A 24,210-nucleotide genomic window follows, 5' to 3' on the forward strand; every position below is an offset into this window, starting at 1 on the left:
CCCAGAGGATCAGAGCCTATGTTTCAGCTGGCGCTGAGTGTTCAGCTCCTCCAGCTTCCACACTGGGCTCCTCAACCACCACGATGGGCAGAAGCACCACGATTCCCATACATTATATCCTGTGCTCTAGTCCTGTATTCTTGAAAAAGGTTAAAACAGCCCTAGATGTCTAAGAATCTCTCAAACCCTTTCCCAAGAGGTCTGTGACATTTACTGGTCTATATTATTAAAAAGACTACTGCGTTGAACATCATATTTATTACATTTAAAAAATACATGCTCTACAGTTTCTAAAACATCACATTCCTCACACATACCATTTTCATGCTTCCCCATTAATGCGAGTGTTGAATTTAATCCTGTGTGTCCCAGTCTTAATCTAGAAATCATTACTTCCTTTCTATACCTTCTATAAAATTGTTCTTTTCCAACTAATTTTGCAATATTATAATACCATCTCCCTGTGCTGCTACTTTCCCACCTTTGTTGCCATAAATTTACGAGTTTCTTTTTAATCACTGATTTTACTTCACTTCTCCCCAGGGGTACTTTAATACCCACCAAGTTTTTCTTTAATGCTTTTTTTGCTAACTTATCAGCTATTTCATTCCCTGCTATCCCAATGTGTGCCGGTATCCAACAAAATACTGTTATTCCCTCTGCTTTCAATCTGTAGAATAATGTATATATTTCCATCAGTAGATCTTCTCTGACAGTTATTATAGACATTATACTTTTAAGAGCTGATGACGAATCTGAACAAATTACAGTCCTAATTGGTTTAGTCTGTTCAATCCATTGTAGCCCTACTATTATAGCAATTAACTCTGTGGAATAATTTTTTTATTTTTGTTTTAAAACTCAGAATATATACTCCTATACCAACTTTTTGATTAAATGAATCTTTAGAGCCATCTGTAAACATCTGCATAAATGAGTAAACATTTTCTCTCATAAACACATTTGTTTCACTACTACTATTATAACCTTCTTCTGCTTTTTCCCGGGCCTCTAATCATCTCATTTCAACAACAGGTTCAGGAAAGTTCCATACTGGCACACCATGTAATGGCATATTAGGACAGATGGCTTCATTCTCCAGACAACAATCCTTGACCCATTGTTCCTACTTCCATCCAAAGCTATTTCCTCCATTATTTTGACATTCCCAGCAATCTTTTAAAACTGTGCGTGTGCGATGATTGTTGGGATGAATTCTGATTACTTCATTCATTCCCATTATTTCTATATGTATGTATTCTGCATTACTATTTTTATATATACTTTTATATGCTATGCTTTCTTTAATAAATGTTGCACACCCTCCACCTCTGCCATATTCTCTGTCTATCCTCTCTACTACATTGATCTTAAATTCCAAGGAGCTATTTAACCATGTTTCTTGGATAAAAAATAATGTCTGGTGTTTTTCCCATTTATGTGATATGTTTTTTAAATTCTTGCCCATTTGCTGTTAAACTCCTGGCATTCCAATGTAATTGTAGGAAAGACATTATAGAATGTATTGATACTCTGATTCATGTCCAAAGCAACAGTTCCTTCTTTTGCTTTTAAAATCTCGTGGACTTCTTCTGCTGAAATTCCTGTTAACTTTAGGAATTTATTAGCACATCCTCCAATTATCTTTAACTTGTCTGACTTCCTTTCTACTTGTGATGTACCATTTACCACTGCACAAATAAATGCCACAAAATCAATTTTGTTGACAAACAGAACATCTGATTAATTTTTTTCAGGATTTACAATATTCTGGATGGAAGATTCCACATTGATTCCTTGCTCATTTATTGTCTTTGTTTCTGCTTTGCCTTTTATCTTACGGGTAGCTTCTGCATATGTTATATTTTGCACTGTCTTTATTTTTTGTATTTCCAGAGCTTTTTGTTGTATGGGGCATCCTGCAGCGCTATGGTCTCCCCCACAGTTACAACATTTAATCTTGGTTCCTTCCTCACACTTGCCATACTCATGTTCTCCTCCGCATTTTGCACAGTGCATTTTCCCTTTACAGGTATTTGCAGTGTGTCCCATGCGTTGGCATTTAAAACATATTTGAAAGGAGGGGGTATATACTCTCGTACTGAAAAGCTTATAATTCCTAGCTTCACTTTTGTTGGTAGGTTTTTCACTTCAAACTGAATAAACATGCAACACATGCTGTCACACCTTGTATTGTCTCTCCACATCTGCAATCTTCTAGCAGAAAGGACTGTGCCACCATCCAAACTTCTTTGATGTCATCCATGCTTATGTTAAGAGGTACTCCTGAAATGACCCCTCTAGATTTATTGCCTATTTCGGTGCATACTACCTTTCCTCCTGCAAGTGTTTTCAGTTTTATCTTTTGTTTCTGCTTCTTGTCCTTGCATTTGATAATTATTCTTCCATTACTGAGACAGGATACAGCTTTCACTATTCCTATCTCTTACTCAATTGATTTTGATAGTTTAACAGGATGCTTTTGTTGTTCTGATTGTTTAGCAAAAGTAACAATCACTTTGATTTCTCTTACTACCATCTCCTTATTGGTTTCATTTCTTATATTTCTCAATTTGTTAATTGTTTGCTCGCAATCAGATCCATCACCCATGCTGCTTTCCTTTTTCTTTTTACTGTATCTTACTTCCTGATAATCCATGTCTTGATTATTGTCGTCCGAAATATCTCCCCACGCCATTCTCCCGACCTCCATCTTTTCCGTGAATAACTTAAAGTCGCTCACCAAAAGAGCCCTCTAGCTACTCTCAAACGTTCTGTGTTTTACTGCCCTGTCCTGAACTCTTTGGAAATGTGAATTAGGTTCAGTTGGTCCGAAAAATGAATAATTATTTTTTTTTCCATAGTAGAAAACTATGTTCCCTTTACAAAAAGCTTCACTTTGATGCTGCGCTTTTGCTAAGCGCTACGGGGAACACGTCTCCGTGTGACCAGCTGTGAATATGTATGCAACACGTCAATGAACATTGACTGGAATTTATAGTCTCTGCCGATGTAATCATTGGGCGCACCTGGCGCAGTGGCTATAAATAGATGCGTCACCGGTGCATCATCACACATTTCGTCTTCAGAGCCATTCTGTGATGTGTGCTTTCACAATCTATCAAACTTTCTTTCCTCTGTTAGGAGTTAGATTCTGTTAGGCAGTGTGCAGTTGATACCTTTTCTCCTTTCTGTTTCCTTGAAAAGAAAAAAAAGAAAAAAAAATATATATATATATATATATATATATATATATATATATATCGGTCGTTTAAAAAAAAAAAAAAGACTGAGAATCAAGGCAAACGGTGTCTCCCTGTCTCCGCTCTATGCCCGAGACAGACACGCATCAGTTTTGTTTCATTTGTTTGGGGGAAGAGCATGCTGCTCTCGCGTTGGGGCAGGGCGACTGCGAGCATTGTGATCTGCTTTCGGGCAGAATGCTTCGCGCTCGCCTCGCTCATTTCCGGGAGTCAGCGCCCACACTTCATTCGTGGGGCTCTCGCATGGATCTGGCTGAGGAGCGAGAGACAGGTTTTTCCCTTTCGCTCGCTCTCTCCTCAGATCCAGCCGGTCCTTCCCGTGATCTTGAAGCGCGCTACGGCACCTCTTCAGTCCATGAGGAAGACCGTGACTCACTTGGTTCAGCGGAGATAGAGCTATCCACCTCCGGGCATTCCGGGTTTGATAAATCAACAGAGGAATTGCTCGACGTGGTTACTCATGCTGTGGCCAAGCTTAAAATAGACTGGCCACGACAACAAGAGACCCCCAAACACTCCTAATTGGAAGACAGATTTTTGTCTGGTGGCCGGGGGAAGGGAACGCCTCATCAGTCCCTTCCCTTCTTTAATGACCTCCATGACGAGCTTTCTCGTTCATGGAGGAGACCTTATACTTCCCGTGTTCACGTGCCCTCGACGTCGATATATTCGACTATTGTGGGTGCTGAGGCACGGGGGTATTCGATGATGCCGCCGGTTGAAGAGACACTTGCGGGTTATCTCTCACCAGGCTCGGTATCATCAATGAAAAGACCCTCACTCCCCACAAAGCCATGCAGGACCACCTCCACGCTAGTGGGGAGGGCGTATCAAGCGGCGGGTCAGGCTGGTGCTGCCCTGCCCACCATGGTGGTCTTGCAGGCATACCAGGCTGATCTGCTTAAGGACCTGAGTGCAGGTTCCGTGCTCGACGAGGAAGCATTTGCTGAGCTTCGTCGAGCTACGGACCTGTCTCTTCGTGCGACCAAGCAGACAGCCCGTGCTATTGGCCGGTCTATGTCCGCATTGGTCAGCATGGAGAGACATTTATGGCTCAACCTATCAGGTATCAAGGACAAAGATAAAACTTTTCTCCTTGATGCCCCAATTTCGCCTTCTGGGCTTTTCGGAGACGCTATGACTACGGTTATCTCCAGGTTCCAGGAGGCAAAAAGCCATGAGGAAGCGTTTGGGCAATTCTTCCCTCGCCGCACTCAGGGGGCGGGGCCATCAGCCACCCAGTCCCACCCCGGTGCTCTTAGAAGAGAGGCTCAAAAACAGAGCATGGCGAGTCGTGCTCCCCCTCGTCAGGACTGGGGACAGGCTCGTCGCCCCCGACAGCCTCCAAAGCAAGACCTCAGGGCAGTTATCTCAAGGAGGAAAAAACCCTGAGTGTCTTGCACTTAACCCGGTGGGGGTAGCTCCCCACAGGACGGGGCGCGTGTCCTATTCACTATGCCCCTCCCGGTACCCTCACGAATCCTCTCCTTCCCCGCTGCCTTTGGTGTTTTAGGAAGCAGTGGTTTCTAACTAAAAGTTGGGTGTACCGCTGTTCCTGCCTTATTTCAGGACTCGGAACACCTGACATCCCCTCAGCAGGAAGTTCTGAGATTAGTATCCATCCTAGAAAGCCTGACAGCGTGGAAAATTCTGCCTGGTATTTCTATGTGGGCTCTAAGAACAGTAGAAGGAGGCTATAGAATTAAATTATCTTGCCATCCTCCGTGTTTCAACGGCGTGGTCACCACTTCCGTGGAACCGGATTAGTCATGTCTACTGTATAAAAAAATAAAAAAATAAAACTGCAAATCTCCTGGTTAAAGGGGCCATAGAATGTGTTCCCCTTCCTGAGAGAGAGTCAGGTTATTACACCATATACTTCCTGGTTCCCATGGAGGGTGAGGGGTTGCGTCTGGCATTAGCTCTTAAATCCTGAACTACCCAGTCTGGGTGTTCAAGTCCAAGATGCTGCCTATCAAGACGATCGTGTCACAAGCCCAACATCACGTTTGGCTGGTCACCATCGATCTAATGACGCACTTCTTCACTTAGAAGTTCTGCCGCAACACAGGAAGATCCTGAGGTTTGCTTTCGGGGGCGAAGCCTTCCAGTATCGGGTTCTTCCATTCGGCCTAGCCCTCTTAATCCGCACATTCACAAATGCATGATGCAGCGCCGGCTCCTTTGCGACTCCGGGGCATCCGCATTCTGAATTACATAGACAACTGGCTGATCCTAGCGCAGTTCCAGCAACTGGCAGTTCAGCACAGTGATACCGTCTTAGCTCATCTAGTTTCTATGGGGTAGAGGCTCAACGCCATGAAAAGTGTCCTCTCTCCCGCTCAGAACACTGTCCATTGGGTATGGTGTTCGATTACTATGCAGGCACAACTGTCTCCCGCTAGAATCGAGTCCATTCAGTATACCCTGAGCAAAGTCAGGCTAGGTCAAGGTTCTACTAGGTCTCAAGGCGACTGCGTCCTCTGTGATCCCTCTGGACCTTCTGCATAAGACCGTTTTTGTTGTGGTTCAAAGCCAGGGGATTTCTTCCAAGGGCCAAACCCCCTAGGCTAATAAGGGTTACGCGCCTCGGGCTTTGTTCCCTTTCTATATGGTTCAGACCCCGGTTTTCTACCTTGGGTCCCACTCTAGGTGTGTCTTGTTGTCGCAGGCTGCTAACGACAGACGCCTCCCTGACAGGCTGGGTAGCGGCCTTAAGTGGTCGTCCAGCTTAAGGGGATAGGAGGGTCATCAGCTCGGTTGTCACAGTCACTGTCTCGAGTTGATGGCTGTATTTCTGGCCCTGAAATACTTCCTCCTGAGGCTGCCATGTCTTTGTGCGGGTGGGTAATACAGCGGTAGCCTCTCACATAAATCATCAGGGAAATCCGCATTCTTGTCAGCTGTATTTCTGACGCGTCGGATTCTCCTTAGGGCCCAGGGTAAGCTCCTGTCACACAGGGCAGTTATATCCCTGCATGCCCGTATGTGGGAGCAGATTTAGTGTCTAGATAGAATGTGCCTGCATGTGTTTCCTTCTAATAAGTTCATATTACAGAACCAGCTAACTGCCAGTTTGCTTCAGTTTTGGAGTCTCTGTAGAAAGAACTGTCAGCCTCCACTTCGGTTTGCCATGCCTTGGTGGGCGGGTGGGCATCCTTGCTAGGACCTCTTCATAGGGTAAGACCCCCCTTTTTAAAACTTCTAGAGTCAGCATTTGGTAGACTTCTGACTCTCAAGATGGTTTTTCATATGGCAATTACGTCTCTAAGGAGACTTGGGTACCTACAGGCTCTGTCTCTTTTGCCGGCCTGTTTTGAGTTGCCCCAGGTAGGACCAAAAGCATTCTTTGCACCCTCACCCTGACTACCTGCCCAAGGTGCATTTCGCGACCCTTGGCCAGTCATTCTCTAAGCCTTCTGCTCCCTGCCGTTTGTAATGCCGGAGCAGCTAAAGACTACTCAGACTTTGTCCAGTCTGTGCCCTTCAGAATTATGTCCACCGCATTTGCTAGTGGCGTAAAGTCAGGGCAGCAGTTCTTCACTTTGAAGCCGTGACCAGGTTGTCACTTGTTTTGAGGGACCTTACTGCCCGGGCCTACGAGGCGCGCGGTCAAGCTTCGCCAGTAGGTTTTAGGGCGCACTCTACCAGAGGGCTCTCCTCCTCTAAAGCCTTGGCTAGAGGTCTCCCTCTGCAGCAAGTTTGTGGTGCGGCAGGTTGGTCCTCTCCGCGCACATTCATTAAACTTTTATAGTTTGGATGTTCTTGCCACTCTGGGCTCTTACGCCCTTGAGTTGACACCGAACAAGTTTGTGGTGCGGCAGGTTGGTCCTCTCCGCACACATTAATCAAATTTTATGGTTTAGATGTTTATGCTACTCCGGGCTCTTATGCCCTTGAGTCGACATCTCAAGCTCATGTCTGAGACCTCTCGCGTTCTTGTGAGCACACCACAACCGTAGTGGTCTGGACAGCACCAGTGCGGCGGCGTGGGTATTGCGTTCCCCATAGCGCTTAGCAAAAGCGCAGCATCAAAGTGAAGCTTTTTTCAGGGAACAAGGGTTACACATGTAACCCGAGACGTTTTGCTTTATTTTCATCACAATAATTGAGATAACATTTCTGTTCATGTAAAAAAATGAAATTTTTGAAATGGTTAGAAAAGAAGCCCAATATTAACCTATTTTTGATAGACTCACAAGGATATTAAAACATGATTAAACTTGTAAAAATAGTAAAACCATAATATTTGTAAAGATCATTCATTTGTATAATTTAACATAATGCTGTTTGTTGATAGTTGAAACCCCCAACGATTTGAATTGTATTTTAACTTGTTCCCTTTTTGTTCCCTTTTTTCCTTATTTATAATATATTGATATTATAAATTGTTTAATTAAAAAAGTAATAACGTTTTTCTTTCATGACCCCGGAAACGGAAGCAGACTTGTAATGGTAACAGCATTTATTTATTTAATGTAGAGTTTTATTTTTAATTCATTTAAATTATCAAAAGTAATATTAAAGTATTACATATAATAAAAGCTCAAAAATAAAAAAAAAGTTCATTTTGTTGTGGCCATATAAAAGCCGTCGAGACCACACGACTTCCTTTCTGAACGAAGCTGAAATCATGGATGCCAGCCGCGTGCAGCCCATCAAGCTCGCCAGAGTACGAAATTACTGATTATTGTCATTTAAGATATGTAAACTGAAATGAAAATGATGAAAATATGTCATGTGCAGTCTTGTTCTCGAAACTATAGCCTTTAATGGTCTGATTAATCGCATTACTCTGTAATGTCCAGCGGTGATCGTCGTTAGAGTTAGCATTAGCATCTAGCTCCGCACCAAATGTGATAGCGAAAAGCTGCTTTTGAATGTACTTTTAACTTTTAGATTGATAAACTACATTTTTGCTTGTACTAATCTTAAATCTGTATTATAGGTTACAAAGGTGCTGGGGAGAACTGGCTCCCAGGGACAGTGTACCCAGGTGAGTTCACATTCGCATGTGCTGCAACTCGGAAAAAACGAGTCTCGTTTACATGAACACAAATTTTATAGTAGTTACATAATCATTACAAAATGTCAAGCTTTCACTCACTTTCAGAAACGTTCAGACATTGCATCACATTTTGCTTTATATATGGTGGAAAGTGTTTGTTTTGTAGGGTTTAACACTAGAGTTGGGAGCCACAGCTAATATCTGGGTTTAAGAAACTTTTTAAATATTTGGTTGTTTGAGTGGTAGAAAACAATTAATATGGCTCGTACTGTCGAAAAGGTACATGCGGTATTTCTAACTCTTCAATATTGTCCAATAAAAAAAATAGAGTAGAAATTGCTCGTGAGATCTTCGGATTTTAGTCCTGCCATATAATATGAGAATTGCCTGTTATGAATGTCCCATTTTAAATGCAGTTGGACTGGTAAAGTTAGTCCCTATTTTAATTCACAGACATGTTAATAATAGGGTTGGGTATTAATACAGATTTCTCAATTCAGATTCACAAGCTGTTATTTAGATTTGATATCGATTCATTTGGATATTTGTATCTTATAATGGCCATTTTGATTACATATGAAAGAAATTCCCTCAGCTAATGATGCATTACAAAAATATTAATTAAAATTATTTCGTTAGTTTCAGTATTTCTCACATTTTAGCTTTTTTAAAAACATTAAACTCAATGTGTTTCATCAATACATATGTTTTGAAATTGTGTATATATAATTTATAATGCATTTACATAGTTGCATGTTTCTTATTTACATTCATAATTTATTCAAGTCAAACCAAACGTTTGTTCTCATTAAGCACTGAAAGTTAATGAGGTGCTAAACTTTAATAATTTACTAAAATAATTCATATTTAGAGTTCAAATGAAGATTGGGATCAGAATCCACTATATTGGCAAAGGTCCGATGCACCGGACAATCAATATTTTTACCCAGTCCAATTTAATATAGCAGATTTTGTGCATCATCAGGTGCGTGTTGAGTTCATGGATGACAGTAACCGATCCATCATCAGAAATGTGAAGGGCCCTGTAAGAGAGGGTGATGTCCTGACACTTCTGGAGTCTGAAAGAGAAGCCAGGAGGCTTCGCTAGGTCAGTAAACAGCTCTCATTTAATAGTCATTATGCAATAGTCACTTGTTTCATATGGCTTGTCTGCAGCTTTTTTGATATTGAAAACATCTTACCAGTCATTTTTTACATTCAATTGTGCCACTGTGCATGTAATTCTAAATTAATGTAAAAAATATAAAAGGAATGTATATGCATGAGTTTGATTTAGTAAATGACTGAAAAAATGTCTGACTATTCGAAAACTTCTCTCTTGAGCAGTTTTCCCAGTTTCTGAACTATTGTCACTTGTGTCTTGATGGAAGTTCTAACCATATCTGTTTTCCCCAGCAGTGCATATGTGAAGATCTGCCATGCCCAAACTAGTTTTCATGGAGCACCTCAACACCAGCTCTACAGTTGGCAGTACAATTTCATTTGTGCAAAGTTTGAAATAAAACTGTCATTCTGAATAAGTTGGTCTCTCTCTTGGTTTAAAAAAAATGGGGGGGGGCGTGTAATACACTAGGTTTTTATGTAGAATAATTCTGGAGAACTAATCGCACATTTTCAGTGTCATGTATTGAGATTTGAAAATCTTAAATTATAGTTCACCCAAAAGTGTACATTCTCATTTACTCACCCTCATGCCATCGCAGATGTGTATGACTTTCTTCTGCTGAACGCTATTGAAGATTTTTTTGGAAGAATATCTCCGCTCTGAAGGTCCATACAATGCAAGTGAATGATGACCAAAACTCTGAATCTGCAAACTGCACAAAGGCAGCATGAAAGTAATGCATAAGATTTCAGTAGCTAAATCAATGTCTTCTGAAACTAAGCAGTTTTGGTGAAAACAGACCAAGTAACTCCTTTCCCAATATACATTTTAACAGCTGTCTTGGCGATCGTGATTTCAAGCTCTAAGCAGCGCCACATAGTGTTCGGTGCATGCATCATGCTCTTGAAATCAGGATTGCGCCTTGAGACTGCAATGGCAATATGTATAATGAAAAAGGAGAGATGTTTTGGTCCGTTCTTGCACAAAACCTACTGGAGTGCTTCAGAAGACTTTGATTAATTTGGATTACTGTCATACAGCCTGGATCTCCTTTTTGGAGCTTCAAAGGCATGGTCACCATTCACTTGCATTGCATGGGCCCACAGAGCTGAAATATTCTTCTAAAAATCTTAATGTTCTGCTGAACAAAGGAAAGCAATACACCTCTGGGATGGATTGAGGGTCAGTAAATATTTTGGGTTAACTATTCCATTAACTGTATGATTTGCAGTGCATCCGGAAAGTATTCACAGTGCTTTTTCAATTTATTTTTTATTCCAAAATGGATTAAATTCATTTTCAAAATTCTACAAGCAATACCCCATATTGACAATGTGAAAGTGGTATGTTTGAAATCTTTGCAAATGTATTAAAAATGAAAGGCTAAGAAATCACATGTGCATAAGTATTCACAGCCTTTGCAAAATTGAGCTCCTGTGCATCCTGTTTCCATTGATCATCCTTGGGATGTTTCTACAACTTGATTTGTATTTTGTTTTTATAAATTTGCAAAGATTTCAAACTTTTTTCACGTTGACATTACGGGATATTGTTTGTAGAATTTTGAAGAAAATAATGAATTTAATCCATTTTGGAATAAGGCTGTAACAACATGTGGAAAAAGTGATTCGCTGTACAGGTGCTGGTCATATAATTAGAATATCAAAAAGTTGATTTATTTCAGTAATTCCATTCGAAAAGTGAAACTTGGATAATGTATACATTCATTCCACACAGACTGATATATTTCAAGTGTTCATATCCTTTTAATTGATGATTATAACTGACAACTAATGAAAAACCCAAAATCAGTATCTCAGAAAATTAGAATATTGTGAAAAGGTTCAATATTGAAGACACCGGGTGCCACACTCTAATCAGCTAATTAACTCAAAACACCTGCAAAGGCCTTTAAATGGTCTCTCAGTCTAGTTCTGTAGGCTACACAATCATGGGGAAGACTGCTGACTTGACAGCTGTCCAAAAGACGACCAATGACACCTTGCACAAGGAGGGCAAAGCACAAAAGGTCATTGCTAAAGAGGCTGGCTGTTTACAGAGCTCTGTGTCCAAGCACATTAATAGAAGCCTCTCGCCTGGGCTAAAGACAAAAAAGACGACTGCTGCTGAGTGGTCCAAAATTATGTTCTCTGATGAAAGTACATTTTGCATTTCCTTTGGAAATCAGGGTCCCAGAGTCTGGAGGAAGAGAGGAGAGGCACAGAATCCACGTTGCTTGAAGTCCAGTGTAAGGTTTCCACAGTCAGTGATGGTTTGGGGTGCCATGTCATCTGCTGGTGTTGGTCCACTGTGTTTTCTGAGGTCCAAGGTCAACGCAGCTGTCTACCAGGAAGTTTTAGAGCACTTCATGCTTCCTGCTGCTGACCAACTTTATGGAGATGCAGATTTCATTTTCCAACAGGACTTGGCACCTGCACACAGTGCCAAGCTACCAGTACCTGGTTTAAGGACCATGGTATCCCTGTTCTTAATTGGCCAGCAGACTCGCCTGACCTTAACCCTATAGAAATCTATGGGGTATTGTGAAGAGGAAGATGCGATACGCCAGACCCAACAATGCAGAAGAGCTGAAGGCCACTATCAGAGCAACCTGGGCTCTTGTAACACCCGAGCAGTGCCACAGACTGATCGACTCCATGCCACGCCGCATTGCTGCAGTAATTCAGGCAAAAGGAGCCCCAACTAAGTATTGAGTGCTGTACATGCTCATACTTTTCATGTTCATACTTTTCAGTTGGCCAACATTTCTAAATCCTTTTTTGTATTGGTCTTAAGTAATATTCTAATTTTCGGAGATGCTGAATTTGGGATTTTCATTAGTTGTCAGTTTTAATCCTCACAATTAAATGAAATAAACATTTGAAATGTATCAGTCTGTGTGTAATGAATGAATTCCATTCACTTTTTGAATGGAATTACTGAAATCAACTTTTTGATGATATTCCAATTATATGACCAGCACCTGTATGTGGTACAGTATTTGGATGTCCACATTATCAGGCAGTGAAAGGGTTTTTAATTAATGACTTACATTCTTAACAATGAATATGCTCCAGGTCCTGTAGGTTTAAAATTAACTAACATTATAATTGTAAACCCCAAATATTGTGCTAATTTCTGCCTTGTAAGCACTCTTGGGGAGTAAACTTGTAGTGTTTGTTTGCTAGATACACATGCTGTAGTTCTGTGTTTCTGTAGTAATTGCTTTATGATATGCAGATACATTCATAGCCGTAAAGAGGCTCAAAAAGACAAAACGTAATTTAAGTGTAAAGCTGATATCACACTTGTTTTTCCAAGTTCAAAATAGTATTCCATTCTCACTTGTTTTAAAGCTAAGAACATCACTGCCTAATTTTACTTTTAGACGTGAGTAAGGGAAGAAAAAATACGGGGTTACATTTTGTAGTTCTATTTTCAAATGGTTCGGTACAGTGGTCTAAAACTCAAATGACCTGAGTGACTAGGTGGTCTCCATTACAGCAGATACAGCTGTTTTTCCATCCTATAAAGGTTTCAATATATTTTATATTATGACGTTATTTTCCGACAGTTCGAGTACAACTTGGCGCACTTATGTAACCTATCTTTTTTGAAGGATATGAGCACGCAGGCTTGTTCGTTGTTGTCAGCTAAGCTACAATTGCCCGTTTATATTCGTGTTTTAGGACTGTAAAAATGAAATATAAACCAGAAAGTGGTTTGTCATCCTAATTTTAGGCTAAACAATTAACACATATACAACAGTTCGTATGACATTTAGGGTCGGTAGTTCGAGACCCCTAAAATACGGTGGCCGACAGAGCTCAACGTGCTGCAACCTAAAGAAGACGCATCCAAATAAAAAAAACACCCGCAAATTAAGAAAACATCTTCATCAGTTTCACAACACACGTGTGCTCCAAATACTGACAACACAACAAAATACAGAAACGCGCTGCAAAAGCTCACAACACAACCAAATACAGAAACGCGCTGCAAAACGTCACAACACAACCAAATACAGAAACGCGCTGCATGTAATGCAGACCACAACGGAAATGTTTCCGGGGGAACCAAATAAGTGACGAACCCGGCTGGGACGTGCTTATTGCACGTGAGCATCCCTATGCCCTACTCCCTTCGAAGGGCAGACGGCAGAGCTCTTCAAGTGGGACTTTGGAGTGAGCATGGCACTAGTGTGCCATTTATTTAGCCGTTTGGAACGCACTTGATGAAGGGAGCAATGAAAGACAACTTCCAACGTAATTATTTTCACCTGGGATGTTCCCATGACAACGCAGCACGTTGTCCATCAGCTGAATAGCTGTTCTGAGGACAGAAATATAATGCTGTTAACATAACGGTTGCAAATAAATTTATTTTTACTTTACAAAAAAACTGTTAAAATATGCGTTTTATATATCCGTTATATATCTGTGTGTCAGTGTCTCAACTTTAAAACATTGGACCTACATTACCTACACCTTCTTATGAAACTTTGCTTTATGAAAAAATAAACATAACATGAAACAATTTGTATAGTGTAACTCAGAGCCATGGAGAGAATGGCTCTGGTGTAACTGATGTAAAGATTAATATCTTTCCTTCATGTTCCTCTTCTCTATCTTTTTTATTTATTTTAGTTTTCAGCTCATTGTTCTTTTCTCATTTCTGATGACATTGAACATATTGTTAATACATTTTGTATATTGTATACAAGTTGTATGTCATAAAAAATTTATCTCTGTATGTTTTGCGGGAAAAAAAGTTAAAATAAATAAAATAAAATAAAGTAGAATTTTGAGCTGTAAGCAAAGAGTAGAAGAACTATAAAAAAGTATAATATTACAATATAATATTATAATATTATTTCTATATACAATATTATTTTAATATTATAGTTTATTTATATTAAAAAATATATATATATATATATATATATATATATATATATATATATATATATATATATATATATATATATATATATATATATATAGGCTTTTACTTCTTGTCAATATCAGTTCTTTGCTGTAAGCAGGTCCCAGCCGGGTTCGTCACTTATTTGGTTCCCCCGGAAACATTTCCGTTGTGGTCTGTGTTACTTGCAGCGCGTTTCTGTATTTGGTTGTGTTGTGAAGTTTTGCAGCGCGTTTCTGTATTTGGTTGTGTTGTGAGTATTTGGAGTACACGTGTGCTGTGAAACTGATGAAGATGTTTTCTTAATTTGCTGGTGTTTTTTTTCTATTTGCATGCGTTTTTGTCTATTTGCATGCGTCTTCTTTAGGTTGCAGCACGTTGAGCTCTCTCGGCCACCGTACTACGAGGTTAGAAAAATGGTATGTTCACATTTCTTCCAGCTTGAGACATGTTCAAAGGCTGTGCACGAGAGGGCGCTATTGATTCGAAGACAGACGCCTCCTAGACAATCTTAGGCCTAGTTTGTTACTGTGTTGAAATCTATCTTGCTTTAATGACTGACCATATTCTTTTGATTTGCAGATGTTTAGGTCAGAGGCACATGGTTTGTTTTGATTACAGTTTTCTTGCCACCCGCCTGGTGTTCTGTCACAAAATAAATAATTGCACCTCAGGCAGATGTATAGTAGCAACACATATTTCTTTAACATTTACTTTGAAGGCTGCACTTTACATTTGATGTCAATATCAACAGCTCAAGTACTATCGTTAATTGGGGAAATATGTTCGTTTACAGCTATAACCACATAACAAGAATGTTAAAACAATTAAAAATATATATATTATTTAGTAAATGGAACATTGAATGTGCAATGTATTATTACCTTGATAGCACTTTTCTTTCTATGAATCACAAATATTGGGTTTATTCATGTATAAACTAAGGGTGAAACAAATACAAGCCTTTGTTTGTATTTACACAAACGCAAATAGCTGTTTGAACTGGGCCAAAGTACTAGGTCATTTCAAATTACTTTGCTCAGTTAAGAAAACGTAAGTTTCTTTTCACACAGCCATGTTTGCTGACACTGTTGACCTATTGCGTTTTAAATTCCACATCTAAGAATGAGGTCTGTATACCCAATTGTTACTCTTACAATATCATAATACATTACAAACAGTTCTTTTGAATTGTGTTACACATATTTAAATTCCTGTTGAACTGCCTCCAACAATATTTGAACAGAAGGAATAAAGGTGAGAAACTTTTGCAAGAAATTCTGTGTCCTATTTATGCATTGTGATCTGGCATGAGGGCATGTCTCTTCATAGCAGATTAGAGCATGGCATAGCAAGCATGTTTACCAGATACAAATCCCCCCTCCCTCTCTTGATGTCGCTGAGCGCTCATCTTCCTCTCAGGGAAAAATAACAGGGGTGACTGTTGGCCAAACTGGCCAAGGTTAGGCATCTGCAGGTCACATCATGGTGGTGAATAAATACAAGAGAAAAGGGATCAACATGGATGTAGAATGTTTTTGTTGACAGACATTTGATCACATCTTTTGCCAAATGTTATTATTCTCTATTATTACACAGTTCTCTAAATAATTGATTCTTCTGATTGGTCAATCAGCAGTGTGCAGTGAAGTTACATGTTCTTATAATGAACGCTTAACAGTATAATTGACTGGGCAATTGATTTCTTGCACAGTTGTGCTAGTTTCATGACTTTTTTCTTACCACATAATATTTTTACTTAAATCAGTATTTCATACCCATTTATTTAATTATTTAGCAAGTATAGTCATGTAATAAGTGGGATAATCTATCGTCAGCAAAAATAAGCCATCCTGGGTAAACAAGACCCCTTAGATTTGTGTTAGGATCTTGATTGTCTATTCAGGATTTATTTTACTATAAAGATGACTGACTGTAAACTGTAGTTGAATTATTAAATAGGCTTATGTAATATATGCCATATGCAGTGGGGTCTTCCAACCATGATATAAATGTAATCCCCATCTGTACTTCAAGTTTTAATTTCTTTTTAAGTACTTCTTTTTAAAAGAACCACTTCAAATATAAATGTTAGAATCAACCTGTTACATCACAGACACGCAACCTTTGTGCAGTCTAAGTAGGGCAGCTGTGTGTCAAAGTCTACATCCGTTGAATGCCACTGGAGCATTGAGTTTCACTTGGGTCAATGAGCAGAGAGGCCTGACCCTTCCCTGTTTCCTTTGTGCTGGTAAAGAGAGCACATTGTAGTGGTGCAGTACTACAGGAAACCACAGTGATTTACTGCTGCTGGCTCTGTGACTGACCCTTTTTTATGATGTTCATTTTTAACAGTGGAGGCCCCAAGGACAGTTTTAATCATTTTTACAGAGCACAGAGGTTACTGTAGGATGCATGGAGCACCCTTTGACCTCAGTAATGTGCCCAAAAGGAACTTTTAAGGAAAAGACTTGACTGTGAAACATAGCATTCTGGTCCCAGCTGTATCAAAATGTTCCACAATTAATCGGTTTGGTTATCTACTGGAGCTTGATAATTGAAATCTCATGCACTCAAAAAAAAAAAAAAATTCTGCTTGTTCAATTAGCTTAATTCAAATGAACTAAATCTACACAATTTTGGTTTAATTGTATTCTATCCTTTAAAAGTTTTTAAATGGAAGTTTTCTTAATCCATTTGAGTTGGGACTACATGACTATTCTTTGTGGTGTTAATATAGCATTGATGAAACTGGGCAAGGGGCATTTCCATTTTCCAGTTTGCTTTTCAGGGGGACTTGATATTTTGTGTGTATTTGTGAAAGAACGGTCGATACTTGTTTGTGTTTAATGTTTTGCTATGTTGAGATTTAGAAAAGTTTCTGTTATGTTGGAGTTTTGGGGGTTACCTTTATGGAGAAGAGTGGAGCTTGAGCTAACGATGAGGACAGGTCGATGTCACACATGAAATTGATTGCTCGCTTTGTTGAGCAATTGCTGTGCTAACCATAGCATATATACTAAATTACACTCTGTATTGCTTCCAACCAGCATGTAATTAGCATGCTAACATTCACTAGTTAATACATAAAGAAATAGAAGAGATTTATTTGAGTTTTGACATGTCTAATTTTGTTGGCTTTACCTTATTTTGGTTTTTTCTAAATAAAAATGTTTGTGTTGAGATTACATATTCATTTAAAGTTAAGAAAAGTCATTTCCAAATGTGGGACCACTTTCCACGAGTGAATCAAGTTCAGCCCAAGAGCTATTTTTAAGTGGCAGCAACATTAATATGTGCGCAGGTTTCAATCAGAGGAACATAATACTTTGCTCTTAAATTGAATTTCTTGTTTTGTCTGAAGACAACAGCAATATGTTTTTAAGTAAGATTTAAGTATGTTTTTATTTATTTTTTGAAAACATGGGAAATAAGGCAAAGTTCAAGGGCTATTCTAATGTTATGGTGCGCCTGATAAGGTTTTGAATTGCGGGCCACAAACAAGCCTGATTAGACAACACATGGCCTTACAAAAAAGAAAAAAGCACAAGTGACAATGCTGCTTTATCTGTTGAAAATAAGTCTATGCTCTTAACATCACTTTTATTGTACTGTTTTTGCCTTAGATCACAGAGACTTTATGCACAACCCTTCCAGTGGATGTAATAATATGCTAATTAAGTGTAGTTGTAGTTCAGTTATTTAAGTGTCTGCACATGTATAAGAATATAACCATTTCACATAAATAAAGATATCTCTTCTGTATGTCAAACACAAGCTCTTAAAACGAATTTACATGAGCGTGCTTGAGCTCATATTGCAATGTTTACCAGAAATGTTAGACAGAATAAGGAACCTCTGAATGGAAGCAGTAGTCCATATACAGGAAGGCAAAGAGCATGATTGGCATTATGAATGCATGACTCATTTGCATTCTTGTTCTTGACCTACATTTTTACATAACAGTTATCTAAATGCTATCTGAGAAGTACCCTGTATTTTGTATATGTCTGGATCAATAAAATATTTTCTGGACATCCTATGTCATTACCTTCTCGAAATTCCAAGATTCCAGTTCCTACAATGTTCCTCTGGAATATGTATAGACATGTGGCATATCATTTCTGCAGATCATGGAAAAATGCACTGCTTGCACAGTCCCAGCTTTCCATTTGTTTTGCCTCTTGTCTTTTTAGGGGCTAAAGGTTAAAAATTCCCTTGTTGTTTATTTTTTTTTTTAAGTCATTGGGGGTTGAGTTTAGCAGATGTTCAAAAAGTTAAATAGGTTCAAACAAGTGTTTTAAAACATATTGAAAAACTTTCACTGATGGGAAGGTTGGTGATGAGCTGCAACCTGCTTCTTGAGCTGACAGAGCATCAGGGGAAAGGCATGTTTACAGAAACTCAAAGCATCTAATCATTAATCTACCAGACTGAACACCACTGTCAAACATTAGCTAATTACCAACTAAACAAATCATTTATGTGATCGCCTTTGACAACACAAGATGTCAGTTTCAAAGCAAAACCTTTCTGAATATTTTCGAGTCCTCAAAAAAGTATACTTTTATCTGTGCTGGTATGCCTACTTGTCTTTACATTCACTCTGAAGACATTAATGTTATGCACTAGCCATATCTTTACAAATGACTAGTTGAAACTGGTTATTCAGTGAGTGCACAGCTCATCCTGTATGATATTATTCTTAAAGAAAGGAGTGAAGCTTGCATATAAAAAGTATCTTGAAAATTCAGTATGTCAGGAGTGAACAACAAAATCAGCTTTTCACCAACAGTGAAAAACAGTTTACACTCTTAAGACATTACAGTTCAATGAAAAAAAAAATGTGAACCTTTTTGACTGACCTGAATTTCATTTTGGTCATAAAATGATGTGATTTTTAAAGAAGGCCACGTCCTTACTAAATCGTTTAAGTTTGTAAAAGTTTACAGTTTCTTAATGTCATTGTTTTCAAAAGTATGTTGTTATGGAGAGCGTTTTTGAAAGTCTGCGTTATCAGTGTCACTCCAGTGTGGATGAGAGCCATAAACATAGTGAAATTATTGTGTTATTGCATCACAACAATAGACAAACATAGTATGTTTATACAAGTAACACAGGGCAACTCTACCAACACCTCCAGTCTCGTTTCTTTCTTTCAGATTAAATCAGTTTCATTCAGCCAGCATAATTTAGTTGGATTAGTTAAAATCAATGTATTAAAGTAGGTTTAACTCAACTTCATTAGGTTTGTCAAACTAAATGTACTATTGTTTAATTTAATACATTTTCTTATGATGGTCCAACTTAATTTATTTTTTAATTAATTTAATTAATTTTTATTAATCATTAGCACGTATATGCCATGTTAGCAAATGTAAGGACAGTGAAAATGTTGCACTGTCTATAACTGTTTATAGAGTGAAGTAGAACTTGAATCAAAGATCATTTGAAAGAGAAAGTCCATCCTAAACCTAAGCACAAGTGCCAATGGTAACACTCAAAACTTCAGCCTATATAGACACTCTTTTTAAATACCAATATAATAGAACGTTAAACATCAACTGGAACGTGTAGGCAAGTTCAAGACATGAAGTGTGACAACCCAAGTGCAATTTATTTACATGAGTGATGTCCAAAAATGTGAATCCAAAACAAAGATAAACGACTTGACTTGACACAATGTTACAATACTTGTCAAATGACAATGGCAAACATGAGGACTTAAATACATGAACATGGGTAACTACAAGACAGAGACAACTGATGACAAGACTAAACTAATGAACATGAAAACAAGGCAATGAAACAAGAACCAATGATAAAACAGAACTGATAACAAGACTATTAATCATAGACCAATGAAGAGGTCACATGCCAGTAACATAACAAGGAAACAATGAGAACAAAACACATGAAAACATGGCAGGAACAAAGAATGAATTTACAAAATAAAAGACATGAACAAAAACACATGAAAACGTGACATAAACGAATCTCATCCTATTCTAATTTTTCTCAAAAATGCATAAAATAGCACTTCATTTCAACATTTGTTCACCCCATCCAGTCTCATGCAAAGCATGCTGGCAAATGGAAATCCACTGCCTAGTTTCATTAATGCTACCAAAAGTACTCATGTGGTCCCAACTGAAATTGATTAAGTAAACTTAAATTTTACAAATTTAATTGGATAGAACACAATGAAATCAAGCTGTGAAAAAATTATCTAGAATTGTGTTGATTTAGTCCATTTTAATTAAGTAAACTGAACAGCTGTTTCATTGCTTATTCACATTCTGAACTCATGCAGGCATCAGATATTTCCAATGCCCATTCAGTTATGTTATGTGTGGTGTTATGTTGAGTGTGTATTCATTTTATTATATTATAAAATGTTATATCAATTATATGTTTTATAAAATAGTAAAATAATACATCAGTATAGTATTATTCAGCAAATATGTGTTTGAGTACAAATACTGTCAATATAACTGACTGAAATGCTATCAAGTAGTCTTCAGTATGCCTGCTTGTTCATACTGAAGTAACCAAGATGTATAGCTGAATCTGTTAGTCTAGAAGAAAGTGAACCCTTTGAATTTACCTTGATTTCTGCATAAATTGGTCATCAAATTTAATCTGATCTTACATCAATGGACAAACACAGCCTGCTCATATACCACACAATGATTTTGACTTTGACTCTCAAAGTAAACAGGAAACAGAGCTTTCAGAGTTATACAGAAACAGAACCTAATTTATGCGTTTGACTCATAATTTCAATGTACTGTAAAATGCCAATGTGAAACCTAATTTTTCAGGATTTCTGACACAGTTTATTTAATTAAATTCTTTATGAAATGTTAAGCAGCTTATTCTTTTCATATTTTCATGCTGATGTTTTCTGGATGGCAGTATATTTGTTGTGTTGTAAAAGATAAATCATTAAACATTTACAAAGGGAATAAAAGCTACACATGTGTGGGGGAAATATGAATTTATGACCATAGAGTGGTCAAGGATTGCCACTGAAGAATGTACAATGTACAATACAAATCAAAACAAGATTACTTATGTAAGAATGATTAATTTTAAAAAATAAACACTATATATGTAAGATGTAATAAATCAAGAAAAACGTACTGACATTAGATGATGTATACCGTCTATTGTGTATTTTGGGTGTATCATTCATAATGTATATTGACCATGCTGTTGTCTATAGTGTATTTTGTTACCTTGCTACTGCACTACTAAAACCCACCCAAAGAACTCACCCTGTACATATCAAACTACATTTTTATTATGTTCATTCATTGATGTTACATGTTCTGTTGTATCGCTGTATTTTGTTTCATTTCACATCACATAGGAGAGAAATTACAATCAATCTAATTTGAATTAATTTTGATAATGCATTTGTTAATTGGTCATGTTAATGGAATTAATTCTTTTGCAGCATACGGTAGAGATAAGGTTGCTAAAAATATTTCCCAGCAAAACAATTGTGATATTAAGACCCTGTGTGTCAAACTGTTGAAGTAAGCCCACTGAAGATGACTAGTATGCATTTCAACAAGTATTTGAATATACTATGCCTTTGCATCAAAGGCGACCTGAGGAAACGCTATAAGCAAAATGGTGAGGAAACACAACAATAGTCACATTTAGATAATTAGATTTGTAAAAGTACATAAAGAACACAGAGGTAGAATTCACAGCAGGCTATTTCCACCCCATGTGTTCTTGCCAGAGAGGGAATTAGTTCTTTTTCAGTGCTTCAGAAGTGTAATGTAAAGAAGCATTCAACCTTGGGGTGATGATGAAGGCCAGGCATTGATGAGTCTCCATAAGTTTTGGGCTGTGGATAGATAACCCTCATATTTAACCACAAGGAGGCAGGAGAACATTCTCTCTAGACAACCCAGCCCCAAAACTCTCACCATTCAAGCACGTACATGGCTGAACACATGCCCAGATGCAGTTAAATGTGCAAGACAGTCAGAACAAAATGTTCTGGAGTTGTCGAGTTCTGTTCTGAGTTAAAAACTTTTCATACTCAATAACATTTATCATTATAATGAATTGGTAGCACGCTTAAGTGTAGTAACTATATAAAAAGTAACTTCTGGAGAAATCTGAATAGTATTTTATCTTGTGTCATAGTCACACTGCTATTGCTCAAGTTGGATGTGGTTTCGCACATAACAGAAATTTTGTCACGTTAACAGAAATACCAAAATCCCTACATGCAGAAGAGGGTAACAGCACTGTGACACTAAAAATCTTATGACTGAATGCTTGGTATATTTACTGTTAGATATCCAACTGCATGGTTTCAGTATACATGCTGATATGCCATTGTTCATCTTGGTATGGATATATGCAATGAACAACAAACAAAAGAATTTCCTGTTTTAGGTAACCTGGAAAAAGACAGGTCCAATTAAAACTGAGTCATGTGTACAGAATGCATGGATGGCCATGGTTATGATGCAGTCGCCTACTCTGGTTGAAGATTTTACTTTATAAAAAAAGAAAAATGAATGACACTGCTTCCAAATATCCATACTTCCCTACTATATAGTATGCCAAAAACAGAATGCCAATGGAGTAGTATGTCTGATTAAAATAGTAAGCGATAAATACCCGGATGACCTTCTATTTCCTGAATGATATTCTGAAGTGGAGATCGACTGGACACTTAACGATTCCATAATCCCACAGGAGCAGAGGAAACATCACATTCATAATGCTGAATTTAAAAGAGCAGCAGTGAACCGCGAATCAGGTAGCTCTTTTCAATTGTAAGTGATATTCTCACAGACCACTTTATTAGGTACAAGTGTGCACAGGGCTGTACCTCAGCAGAAATTGAGATTCATCAGACCAGGCTATGCTATCCAGTCTTTAACAGTGCCCACTGCAGGCTCCGCTTTCTGTTTTTGGCAGACAGAAGTGGAACCCGACGTGGTGTTCTGCTATTGTAGACCATGCACTTCAAGGTTCGACATGTTGAGCATTCTGATATGCTATTCTGCCTACTACAATTGTACAGAGTGGTTATCAGAGTTACCATAGCCTTTCTGTCTGCTCAAACCAGTCTAGCCATTCTCCGTTGACCTCTCTCATCAACAAGGCGTTTCTGTCCACAGAATTGCCACTCACATGTTTTTGGCACCATTCTGAGTAAACTCTAGAGACTGTTGTGTGTGAAAATCTCAGTAGATCAGCAGTTACAGAAATACTCAAGTTCAAATTTTTTTTCCCATTCTGATGGTTGATGTGAACATTAACTGAAGCTCCTGACCCATAGCTGCATGATTTTATGCCACACGATTGGCTGATTAGATAATCACGTAAATAAAAAGGTGCACAGGTGTACATAATAAAGTGGTAGGTGAGTGTATGCCAAGAAAGTTGTTTCTTGTGCTGAAATGTTTCTTGTTTTACAAAACCAGAGTATATATTTTTTAACAGTTGTTGTTATTATATATATATTTGTGGAGCGGAGGGGGGCGGGCCTGGCTAGAATATCGCACGCCCAGGCCCCAAATCGGCCTGATGGGGCGCGTGAGGGATAAAGGCGGCCGGTGACGCCGGTTCGAGAGAGAGAGAATTATGGGCATGTCTGTCATGTGTGTGTGTTTATGTTTGTGTGTTTTGGTTTTGAGTTTAATTAAATATTATTTATATTGACAAGCCAGTTCTCGCCTCCTCCTTTCCATTAACCCCCTTACAATATTATATATATATACATATATTTGGTTCCCAGGTCAATACTCACTTTCCCAGATGAAGTATATCTGGAATTTATTCACACTACTCACATACATAATTTATTTTTATAATTTTTTATCCCATTTTCTCCCAATTTGGAATGCCCA

The 24,210-nt window shown here is 38.3% G+C and overlaps 1 protein-coding gene across 2 annotated transcripts; it reads left to right on the plus strand.

Moving 5' to 3' along the window:
* The first annotated feature begins 7,852 nt into the window (after positions 1–7,852).
* rps28 (ribosomal protein S28) lies at positions 7,853–9,812 on the plus strand. 2 transcript variants are annotated; one of them, XM_052134636.1, is made up of 4 exons: positions 7,853–7,935; positions 8,212–8,259; positions 9,257–9,379; positions 9,691–9,812. In XM_052134636.1, exons 1-3 carry the CDS (start codon positions 7,897–7,899, stop codon positions 9,377–9,379), a joined length of 210 nt encoding a protein of 69 aa, XP_051990596.1. In that variant the 5' UTR covers positions 7,853–7,896; the 3' UTR covers positions 9,691–9,812. The 2 variants fall into 2 exon arrangements, with proteins under 2 accessions (XP_051990596.1, XP_051990598.1); XM_052134638.1 differs by having other exon boundaries at positions 7,881–7,935; positions 9,688–9,812.
* Positions 9,813–24,210: the final 14,398 nt, after the last annotated feature.

Source organism: Xyrauchen texanus, chromosome 9, assembly GCF_025860055.1.
Source record: "Xyrauchen texanus isolate HMW12.3.18 chromosome 9, RBS_HiC_50CHRs, whole genome shotgun sequence".
In the NCBI taxonomy this organism is placed as follows: Eukaryota; Metazoa; Chordata; class Actinopteri; order Cypriniformes; family Catostomidae; genus Xyrauchen; species Xyrauchen texanus.